This window comes from Mesoplodon bidens (assembly GCF_964165515.1).
Source record: "Mesoplodon bidens genome assembly, chromosome: 13".
Classification (NCBI taxonomy): Eukaryota; Metazoa; Chordata; class Mammalia; order Artiodactyla; family Ziphiidae; genus Mesoplodon; species Mesoplodon bidens.
The window spans coordinates 21,935,496-21,947,813 of NC_138169.1; the positions used below are offsets into that span (position 1 = coordinate 21,935,496).

At 41.7% G+C, this 12,318-nt stretch overlaps 1 protein-coding gene across 2 annotated transcripts in view; it reads right to left on the bottom strand.

The window, feature by feature from the left end:
- Positions 1–12,318, bottom strand: part of PITPNB (phosphatidylinositol transfer protein beta) — a 61,354-nt gene that overhangs the window by 32,506 nt on the left and 16,530 nt on the right. The window contains exons 4-7 of one of the 2 annotated variants that reach the window (XM_081252177.1): positions 11,070–11,161; positions 10,393–10,400; positions 9,795–9,869; positions 8,153–8,236 (exon numbers count right to left, since the gene is read on the bottom strand). In XM_081252177.1, coding sequence (XP_081108303.1) covers positions 8,153–8,236; positions 9,795–9,869; positions 10,393–10,400; positions 11,070–11,161 — 259 coding nt within the window. Of the gene's footprint in view, positions 1–8,152; positions 8,237–9,794; positions 10,985–11,069; positions 11,162–12,318 lie in introns of those variants that run through there. The other variant, XM_081252176.1, reaches the window with a different exon arrangement.

Consider the following 12,318-nt stretch of genomic DNA (forward strand, 5'->3'; position numbering starts at 1 on the left):
TGGAAGGAGATGGCACAGAGCCGTCTAGAGTCCAACAGTGGCGACCCAAGGAGCACAGCCCAGGGAGGGAGGTTTGGCTACTGGGGGCAGGCATCAGGGTTGAGGGCATAGAGCTCTGGGTCCAGAGTGTGAGATACTTCCTCCCCACCACTTCCCGGGGTGGACAATCACAAATGTGGAGGGAAAAAAAAGGACTTGGGGTAAACACGACATGGCAACCAAGGCAATTATACTCACGAGCATGTAAGGATAAGGACCTGAGAGTAACAAATGGGGCAGAGGGGGGTTAAAAAGGACAGAAGAATGAAGAGATATGTATGAAATCTGAGCTTTATCTTAAGAGCACAAGCTTCCTGGGTCACTCACAATGAAAGTGCCCCTCTGAGCTCTTTGAGGAGTCTCCACTAAGGACCTGATCAATCAGACCACACCTTGCACATCCTTTCTGTGACCCAGAAACAATATGGCATGTGAGTTTCTAGCTTGTGTCTCTTCCTTTTAGGAATACCATCTTCAGTGAAACAACACTAAGGTTAAAAAACTGGGCAACTCTTGGCTTTGAAATGCCTCATTTGGGAAAAATCTTTCACCTTTAATTAATACACCCTAAGATGATGAAAAAGGGAAAAAAATTATTCTCTCTTTAAACCTGCTGCATTTTAATTTGGCAAAGATCTATATTTTTCAACTATATGTCCCAAACTTTTATGCCATTAATATTTGCTTATTACTGACATCTAAAAAGCAGATGTTCAGCTTTATCAATTTTAGACCTGCGAGCCTTAAAAATTTGAATTGAACATTTATTTCCATGAAAAAAAATATAAATTATAAAAATAAAGTCCCATAGCAGTACTTCAGAGGAAGCATAGACTACAGAGGAAGGCTGATACAATCCTTTCCCGGTTACACATAAATACCTAAAATGTGGTTCCAATTTCTTTTTCTTTTCTTTTCTTTTTTTTAAATTGTGCTCATTTTCTTTCAAATTACTTCCAAAAACGAAGGTCTCTCTGATGTTAATCATGTGTACACTTCGGCTTACACTTTAAAGACTCTTCCTCTCCTGGGAAGTGACTTTTGTATACAAATCATGGAAAGCTACTTAGACAAAGTGCTGGAGATGATTAAAAGGGGCCAGATTCAAATTCATACCTTAAAAAAAAGCAGAAGCAGATGTCAACTGACTCATTTGTGTATATTTTGGAAATGAGTTGAAGATATACATGTGCATTTCATCAGGACATTTAAAGAATTCTCAACTTTTTATTGTGGTTATGTATCAACAACGACTTTAGAAATTAAAAATACTTTAAAACTTGTATTCTGGTGTTTTACGCTGGACACCTTGACTCCTCCTTACAATCTGATCTAACTGAAACACTTTTTAATCTGACAGAAAGGCATCTGCTCATTCAGAAAGGACACAGTTTTTAGAACTGAAGGCACGTCACATATACTTCATGATCCAGAATTAGTAAAGAATGAGCTAAAGTAGCATTTGTCCATTTAATATTTGAACAATAAAAACTTCATTTCCTCCAAACTGTCTCCCCATTGCCCTGCTTTTTTTTTCACACCACAGAGGAAGAAATCTGCAAATTCTCTTTGACTGATCAAACCTTTACTGAAGAGCTCTCTGCATGTCAGGCGCTGAGCATCTTGTTAGGTCCTAGAAATACAGAGATGATCAGTACAGTCCAGGCCCCCAAGGGGCACCCAATTTACTGAGGAAGGCTTTTCAAGAGTGATATCTGGGTTATATTTGAAATGAGGGAGGGGCAAGAAGCTGAGGGGATGGAGGAGATGTGGGGGCAGGGGGTGTGTTCTGATGGAACGTGATGTGCTCAGTGGCTGTTGCAATTACAAGCAGAAGGACCCTTCCCTCTAAAAGGATATAACATCTTAATACTTCACTCCAATGCCTCTTTCCACTAAAACAAGAAATCTGTTTTGCATGGTAGCCAAAAGAAATTGGGTGGGGACATTTAAGCAGAAATCTCAGACTGCTCAGCTTGTTTCATTAGGCAGTGCTGTTATCTTCTAGAAAATACCAGAGAATGGTGGCTATAGTAACAGTCCTATGCAGACTTCCCATAAGTCATCAAGGAAAAAACCAAATAACCCATAAATTTAAATGTATATATGATTTCTGTAGCAAATTACTCTGTGACTCTGCATCACACTGACAGTTTTTACAACTCCTTGTTCCTAGAGTTATTTTGACAATGTCATCCTTCTATTATGTAAATATGTCAAAGCATCCACCCAAGTATTCAGTTACACTGTGGGTCTAATCACATCCCTTCTATGCATGGTGAAGTACAGTGCATAAGCATGACCAAAACCCAGCAAGTCTATAAGGAGAGCAACCCAGCAGAGAGAGTTAAACGTTAAAAGCAGTCAACAGTTACTCTCAACTAGAATAACGTTCAGGGCTGTATTTGTATTAAATCCAGCTGCAGTGACAGAAACCCCCCACCAGGTGGAGTAAAAAGATTCAAGCTTCACTTGCAACTTCCTGGTTTCTTAACTCCCAACCATTTCACATTTGTCCTGATTTGGGAGAGTTGACTACTTATCCTCTCAAAATTACTAACCGACTGTTTTTACTTCTTTTAAAGCAAGTAATATGCAGGACAGAAATTCAACCATTTAAGACGTTTTAAGAAAATTTAGCTCATTCAAGTAAAAACAGAGTTCATTAAAAACAAAATAAAAACCAAGGAATTAAGTCAGACTGAGACTAAAACCTCCAGGAGTTAAGGTGCCAGGCTGAGCATGGAGAGGTGACTACACCTTCAGGTCTCCCTACTGAAAATCCACCTCGTTGGCCCATGCAGTTAACCAAGCTCCCAATTCTAGTATCACTTAATCCTTAAAGAGCAAGCTTTAGGTACTAAAAATTGGCCACTGGTATGGCAGACGTATCCTAAGATGACCCTTTTCCCCCAGTGAGTAACAATCTTGTGTGATCTCCTCCCCTGAGAACAGGTGGAAGCTGTGACTTCTAACCAAGAGACTATGGCAAAGGTGATGGGCTGTCATTTCTTTGATTAGGTTACATTACACGGCAACTCAATTTGTGGTGATCTGTCATGTAGCAACAGAAAACTGAACACTGAGTGAGGACATCCCCCCACCCAGTCCACTGGGCATGTCTCTGCCAGACCCTGACTCGTCTACCCCATCCCCCTGCCATCTAATCTAGCTGCTCCCGTTTGCTGAAGAATCACTGTCCCCACCATCTTATACACATTTCTTGACCTCTATACGTAAGCAAGCAAATACATGCATATAGATATTATCTTTTTCCCTCCACATTGTCTTGGAAAGGATACCCTATCAGTACAAAAGACTCACTCCCTTCTGGTGACTACACTGAACTCCACCATACCGGTGGAACCACGTTTTTCATCAGTTCCCCATCGATGGAGAAACATTTAAGACTTCAGACTGTTTCCTTATAAAAATCTTATGCTTATACATTTGGTACTTCACATTGAGTAGGACCAATTCCTAGAAGTGGAATTTTGCTGGGGCAAAAGGCGCGTGCATTTGCAATTCTGCAACAGAGGTTGTGCGACTTCCACGCCCACAGGGAATGTATGTGAGTGCCTGATTCCTCACCCCCGGCCAACCCAGGTGTTACAGGTTAGTTTCTTCATTGCCCTCAAGCTCATCAGGTTCATTTGACACCTATTCACAAGTCACCACTCTGTGAAGAGGGGATGGGTTCCTGAACACAGAACAAGGCACAGCAAAGAAATGAACAAGAGCTGAAACTCAGCAGAGGGGAAGACTGATGCCAACAAAAGTGAAATCCCCCGGAGGCAGATTCTGCAGGACACACAGGCTTTGGACAGAGAGGAAGGCTCCCAGAAGGGAGGCCAGAACAAGCAGTGTGACGTGGCCAGTGGCAGACCAGCTTGAGGAGAGGAAGACAGTGCTCAAGTGGCAGCTTGAAAAGGGACAAAGCAGACAGGGCCTCTGCTCAGAAGGAGTCAAGTCAGTGGAAAGAATACTGGACTGAGTTAGAATTTCCACTTCAGGCATCAGCTCAACGACCTTGAGAAAAACGCAGTTTATCTGGCCTTAGTTTCCTCACTTGTACAATAGGACTTCCCTGTTTAGCCCTGAAACCAAACTATGTGTAGCTGCAGAACTGTGTTCAAAGTAAATCGTATGGTGAAGACTAGTGTAAGACACGCAGAACTGTGCTGGGAGAGGGGCAGAGGGAACTTCCCAGCCCCATGCTCTAGGCACTCGTCCTAACAACCAGAGTGGTTTCCAAGAAACTTAGGGTTCTGAAAAGCACAGTTTGAAAGCACTGAGGCCTAGGTAGCTAAGGTTCCCTTCAACTCTATTATTCCAACCTCTCCCTCAGTGTTGGATAACGCACCTGTACCTCTGCTTCTATTCTGCTTGCCTGCAATTCACTCATTCATTCAACATGCATTCACTGAGTACCTATTACAGCCCAGGCACTGTTCTAGGAGCTGGAGAGGCAAGGGTTAACAGCAAAAAGATTCTTCCCTCTGGGGTTCAATTTCTATTTAGAAGGGAGAGAGAAAAACAAACGTACAATACATCAGAGCAATGTGGGTAAGAGGGAAAACTGTAGTGAGAGAGACCCATCAAAACGCTACTCGTCCTCATATTATGACTCTTCCTCAGTCTTTTCACACCTCTGTCCTCACAGATCACTTCTTTTCTCTGAAATCCTGATGCGCTCTGGACCAAGCATACACCTCCACCATTTGTTAACTATTTCACTGTACGGGGTTTGTCTCACCCAGAGTGTAAGCCTCTTGAGGGTACTGTACCATCTTGAGGAGCTACCAGGGGCTATGCCAGCAGCACAGACTGCGCCCCACGATATGAGTTGACTGCTATGACAACATGGCCATTTCAGAAACGCAAGTGCGTTCTTAAAGCTTCCTTTGACACCGTGGGCTATAATTTCCAAGGAACATAAAAGTGCAGAATCAAAGGAACAAATTAATTCAACAGAAAACCAAACTGGATCTGGCAAGAAGTAAGGATAGCCAGGTGGTCCAGGTGTTTGCAATAGAAGCTAATCCTAATGCAAACGTTAACTAGTGGAGGCCAAGCAGATGGGGGGGGGAATCTGAAGGGAGAGTGTGGGGCAACCGTCTGTGCCAGCAGAGGGGGCGGAGGAGGCTGTGCAGAAGGCAGAGGCAGAGCCCGAGCCCCGGGACTCCCCCTGCTCCGCCCACTGCTCAGCCTTCACATGCCCCCAGGCAGCCCAGTGCCCTGCCCCTCACCCCAAGCCCCAAACATCCAAGGGCACCCTCACCTCCCACCACACAGAGTTCCCCTCCCCCCTTTTATAGTAGAAAATATGTATGTCAAGGTTCGTTCTTTCTTTCTTTTAATGCCAAAAGGTTTTGAGAATCCCTACATGATATCATTTGTACTTGTAGTTTCCACAACTGAGAAAACACACAAACAAAAAGCTACTGTGCCACACATGTTCACAGTAGCCCTATTTACAATCGCCAAAAGGTGGAAACAACCCAAATGTCCACCAACAGAATAATGCATAAACAGAACGTGGTATTCATACACTGGACTATTCTTCATGCATAAAAAAGAATGACAAAATGACACATGCTACAAGGTGGATGAACCTTGAAAACATTATACCAAAGTAAAAGAAGCCACAAACAGAATGCCAGATATTGCTATGATTCCATCTATATAAAATATCCCAAACAGGTAAAACCATAGGGGCAGAAAACACTTAGTGGTAGCCAAAGGTTGGGGGGAGGGAGCAGTGAGGAGTGATGGGTACAGGATGTCCTTTTGGGGAGGTGAGAATGTTCTAGAACTAGATGGTGGTGATGGTTGTACAACACTGAATGTATTAAACGCCACTGAGTTGCACATTTAAAATGTTTGAAGTGGTAAATTTAATGTGTATTTTATTACAATAAAAAAAGGTACTGTGAATTCAGTAAACTTTAAAATAAACTAACTAATCTTTAAAGTGTAACTTGGAAAACAGGAGCTATGAACGGTGAAAAACAAAACCACACATACATATGTGAACACTTATTCACTCCCCAAACAATGCTTGGTGTACAGATTCTCAGAACTCCTGCTAAGAATAATGACAATAACCGCAAACATTTATTAAAGCAGGCACTGCTCTAAGTGCTCAAATTTAATCCTGTGAGATAATTAGCCCCATTTTTCACAAGATAAAACAGGGAGAGAGGTTAAGTAACTAAATAGCCAGCAGGCAGCAAGACCTCAGAATTTGAATCTGAAGCCCATCTAGTTTCAGAGTGTATGTTCTCAGTGACAGCGCCATGGACTCAACAATGCAGACCCCTCTCATCTGGGCCCAATCCATTCTCTCTCACTATCTATCCCACCCACACATCCTTCCAAAAAGAGAGCCACCTGCTGAGCCTCTGCACTGTGGTGCCTTCCAGCCAGAGCCCCTGTGGCAATGCTGCTATCATGCATCCCGGGCCAGCAGTGCCTTCCCTCCTCTCTGGAGGTGAGGCTGGGGTGGAAGGAAGGGAATGAGGGCCTCCAGGGCTCTTGCACAATCGGCCTGAACTGTTCTTTCCCCTTGCACTGTTGCCTGCAAACATTGTTTGGGAGCCCATTTTAGCCTGAGGACAGGAACAAAGAACTACTCTTGTGCCCCCAGCAAAATCAAAGGTGCCTTGTGCTCTGCTGGAGAACAAGGTGGAATGCAAACCTCTGAGCCACAAGACTGGACCGTTTTGCTTGGCCAGCACAACTTAGTCAAACACCCGCAATACGATCCAAGTGCCTTCACCCAATCCCGGTGGGCAGCACTGCTGCTCCAGGCATCTGAGCTACCCTGACCTAGCCATTAGTGACCCCACTCCCAGTGATCTTTCACCCTATCACCACTCTTTAACATACACAAACTCATGGCTGGAAGAGATACCAAGAGAGATAAAGGGGCCAAACAGACACCTGAATATTGTTTTTAAAACAGTACATTCATTTCTAAGGATAAAAAAGTCCAATATAACTTCAGAGGTGGAAATATCACTAAAACTGAAATAACTTCAAATCACAGCATGACTAAAATTTAAGAATTTCTATGACAAGAGTCCCTTACCAGTGCTCACACTTCTTATCGGGGAGGGGGCCCTAAACAGAACAGGACCTGGCCTAGCAGAGGGTCACTGCTGGCAGTCCCAACCCCAGTGATTTCTGAAAAAAGGTCGAACCTTTGTTTTTGAAAGCTTACATTTCCATTTCAATGGCAAAACCAGACATTTATTATCTGGGTTATTTCTGTTCAGCTTACAACACTGCTCAAGTTCAGGGAATAAGCACAAAATTGAAATGGAAAGGGATCCTAACTGAATGTGCCATGCTTTGCCATGACAAAGCAAGGGGTGCCACTCTTACTGCAAAGCTTTAGTTCTCTAGACTAGCAGGAAGAGGGCCACTGGTTATTTTAGCACATAAAAAATCCACAACTGTACCCCACACACTATAAGAACTAAGTTAACATTTATAAACTGGGGCAAAGTAATAACAAGGGTCTTAATTGCTGGGGTTGGGGTGAGGAGTAAGGGTCCTCACTTTTTGGGAAAAAAAAATTTTTTTAAGTCAAAAGTCTAGAGTACAAATAATTACATCTAGTAAGACTCAAAAGAGAAAGCTACACAACTGTCAGACTGGGATATTCTACCATCAACCATTTCCCACAAATGACAACTTTAGCCCTGAATTACTGAAAATTTGTATGTAAATTAAATTTTTGCTTTCTTAATCAGACTTTAAACATATAAGGGAGCCATAGTATTTAAAGACGCTCAAGAGAAAATTCTTTTGTAAAATAATATTATTCCCGCCCCCCAATGAAAACAAACTCATATGTATATCCTGGGTATACTGGGATTCCTCAGAGGGATCACTTGTGCAAAGGTGAAATCTGCACGAAAAAACAAATCACATTCTCTCTTATTCTCTGATCGCTTTTGCTGCTCTGCTCTCTTTTTGGACCCAGACCTAAGTTCCAGGCTTATTTCAGTGTAGAAAGGTAGGTCATACCAGAAAAAAAATAAAACAATTTTTAGATGTAAAAGGCAACAGGTTAAAACGTCATCGAGTTGTACATCATACTTACTGCTGGTTCAACTTGACTTCGATCTGCAATATCTATGTGGACAATTTCAACAGTTTTCCATGTGTTCGGATCTAAACCGTGTACCTATAAATGACAAAGAGAAAGGAAACAAAGCAAACTGTTAGGCAAAACTACTACACTTATATACATAATCTTTTATCTTTAGACTCTCGGAGTACATTATGAGGAATAAAAAAAATCCAAATTGCTATTTCATTAAATTAGTTGTCTGAAGGCTGGAGGGATCTCAAAATCTTTTACCCCTGTAAAAGGGTAAGGCGGAGAGGGAAGAGGATAATGCCAAATTAACAGAAATCTGTCACCATTATTTTCTGGTAGCCCTTAGAGATGATTTATACAAAAAATGTACCTGACCTATGTTTAACCCAAATGGTACATGACAAAGTCCTTGTAACCTCTAAGTCCTAGACAAACAGAAGGTGACATTATAATTACATTTTAAGAGGGTGCACTGTATGGTTTAAATCCTCTCCTGTATTTGATTATCCTAAAGCTATTCAGTTTCAGGAGGATGTCAATTCCTCTATACCTCATGTTGTTCAATCATTTATTTCTGAAACTCCATCTACGAACCCATAAAGAACTGTTTAAAAACTGCCAAAGATACACCCATTTGAAAACTAAAAATGGCAAATTAAATCATACAGACTAAAGCATACCAAAATACCTCATTTCGACTCTAAATTTTAGAGCTACTGTAAAAAAAAAAATGTGAAAAGTCAAATGATCATCTCGAAGAAAAACTCAAGTCAAATACTACAAATTATCATTAAAGTTCTACTGATTGGCACCAATAACATTAAACCACAGGGAGAAAAGAATCTACCACAATTACCATAAACTTACTTTCCCATAACAGCATATCATAAGGTTGGAATGGTAGTTCTCAAACTGGAATGCCCACCATGCTGGACCCCATTTCCAGAGATTCTGATTCAGTGGGTATGCAGTGAGGCCTGAGCCATCTGCATTTCTAACAAGTTCCCAGATGCTGCTGCTGGTCCAGAGACCACACCTTTGAGAACCACTGGGCCAGGGCATCAACCTATACCAGGTGCCCTCCCAAGTTCCCTGCCAAACCTTACCAAGTTAATGACTACACTGAGTCTTAACTGATTTTTTGGTAATTTACTTTAGGGATAAATGTGCACCAATTTGTAAAAGGCGGGAGCTTGTCAACATTTCTGTAAATCAGTCAAAGTACCTTCTCCCTCCTACCTTTTGGCCATTTCTCTGAAATCAACCCATATTCCAGCAAAATGGAATGGAGGTGAAAATTAAAGCAATCAATTTTGCTACGCAGAGCAGCTCTGGCAAATACATAAAGGAAAAGATGAAAAAAATTATCTGTGCATTTTTATCTATGCTCTCCCTGTCCCAGGAAAAGTTGCTGATAAAAACAGCAACCTCACCAAAGTCCACTCACACACCAGGGCAAGGGACTGACAAGGAAGGCCCATTTGTTTCTGGCTGCGTGCTTGCCTCACCACAATCTGACACACACCCCGGTGTGGCCAGGTGCTCATCTAAGGCAGGTGGCATCACTTTGGTGATGACAAAATGACTACAGTATTCCCATTTCCAGGGCCTTCTACACTGAAAGCCCAGAGTCAAAACTTACATTTTCTAATGTTCCCAAGTCTGGTTTGTGCCATGTTTCAATTTTAATGAAGAAATCATCTTTCATATATTCATTCTGCAGAAAACACAACAGCAAAATGATAGTGATCTTTCACTGGTTCTTGGGGCTCATGTCTGCAGGAGCTTTCCCCAGCACAAGTATCCATGCTTTGACTCTACAGGAAGACTGACATAGGAACACTGATCCTCAAGTGACAAAGAATCATTAGCTGCCTACTTTTAGACTTGTCAGGCAAACCAATTGCTGCATGCTTTTAAATAATGTAAACAACCCTGCTTGTCATGCAGCACACAGGGCTAATATTAAAGAAGCTGTGAGGTTTGGCGAGTGAATCTGGCATTCAAAGGAAGTAGCAGAAGCAAAATAAAGTGAATAGGGAGAGTTTTGAGGCAAGGCTGGAAAGAGCCCCTTAACAATGGAGCACGAGGTGGAGCGCGAGCTGCTGCCAGGAGCACCGAGGAGCAGCCATGCAGCAGTGGGCAGTTTTAAGAAAAAAGCAAGAAATAGCTGAAAATATTACTATGTAAAGCAAAGTTTAAAGATGAAGAGTATGTTACACAAAAAGAGTTTTACTCACCGTTACAACTGAGGCATAACGAACAGGTAGGCGACAAAAGGGGAAAAATGTCAGAATATTAATTGGAGCCAAAATAGTCTGTCACAATATTTAATGTCACAAAGATTAAACTACCTGCCAACACAGAACATTTGGTTTATATCTGCAAAACACAACTTCTAAACAGTGACACTATAGGATACTTTAGATTGTGGAATCAATAATCTAATTTTAAAACAATGGTAAAAGAATAATGTCACAAAAGCAAAACATCATTTATAAGGCTAACTTAGCAAACAACAGGAAACTGTCTGAGGAGTCTGTCCATCATATTCCTCCTCTACTATGTGGCAATACAAGTAAAATACTGTTGAAACTACATCAAATGACACTTGTGCATGAGAATGACCTTTCTTTAAGGTTTCTGTATTCCTTTTATTTGCTCCCCGTGGAGCCTGCTTGGTCAACGGAGGACCTCAAGGTGCCTGTCATCTGGGAATGAACACGTGTCCCTCACTAGGGCCTGGGGGTGGGACCCAGCACAGCTGCCTCTCTGCCACAGTGCGTGCAGTGACTCCCCGACAACCCAAAGAAGGCCTTGCTTCCTGTTACCTTTCTCTAAGGCGCGGGCACCGCAGTCCCTTTCCTCATTAGCCGCAGGGTAGAAGGGTGAAACGGTTTCTGGGAACCAAACTTACTTGTTCTACAGTAGGGATATGCGTTCCAGGCTTTCTCGTGAAACACCAAGGAGCCCTCGGGAGCAATCATCCTCACGAATGCTGGGACTTTGCTTTGAGGAGAGAAATACCGGATACGTTTTCAACAGCACCATTAATTCCTTGTTGGCTGCTATCAGACTGCTTCAAAGAGTACTCAAATATAAAATTATTGTAAAAACAACAAAATGATTAAGAATGTGTTTAACCAAACAGAGGGTTGTTTTTTAAAATAGAAGCAATTCTTTCTTATGGCTTTTGACCTACTCCCCTAATATGAGATCTAAGGGTTAACTGAAGCTATTCAACCTGCACATAATACAACACAGAAGTTCTCTTCTGCAGTTTAGACTACACCACATTGTTTCTTAATGCAGTATATAGTCGCCAAAATAAGATAACGACTCTGAATAAAAGTCCTTTAATACATTTTACAGAATAAACTTAAAGAAAAATGATAATGTGAAGGATCCATGTAGAGAGTCAGATATTCAAATATGTTCAAGTATAAAATTTTGTAGACTTGGAAAATGAATATTAATTGCTGCCTCAAGTGTGGTCAGAGTAGACGGGTTAAATATGTAATTAATACATGATGAGTTTCTGCAAATTCATGAGATAATCAGGAAAGATTCCAACAGATAAATGGGCAAAGGACATCCACAGACACACCACAAACAGAAAACACAACTGGTTAACAAACATGGAATATCAGTTTTATCAGTCTTCAAAGCAGTGCAAATGAAATGACCATTTTACTGATCGGTACCTACAGTACAGAAAGCAGTTTTACATGCACAGGCTTTCCACAGGTTGGATTCAAATCCCAACATCACCACTTAGTAGCTGTGTGACCTGGGGCATATTACTTGGCGCTCTTAACTTCCTCCTGTGTTGAACGGAGTTCATACTATCTACTCTGCAGGGTTATTGAGAGGATTCCATCAGATAGTATCTGTAATGTATTTAGCAATGGCGCAGTGCAATGAGAGCTCACTAAATGGTGGTTACTGCTTTTTAATTATAATTTGACATGCAGCTGGGTGCTTTCACATGCCTTTCTTCACTTTAGTCCCTCAAGAACACTATGAGTTAAGCATTAATTCATTACTTCATGTAACCAGCATTTAAGTGGCTGAATAACTATGTCAAAATGATATCCTCCAACTTGAAGCCCTGCGTATATTTTTTCCATCAGAGCTGCCTTCTGACAACTTTCAAGCACAACTTA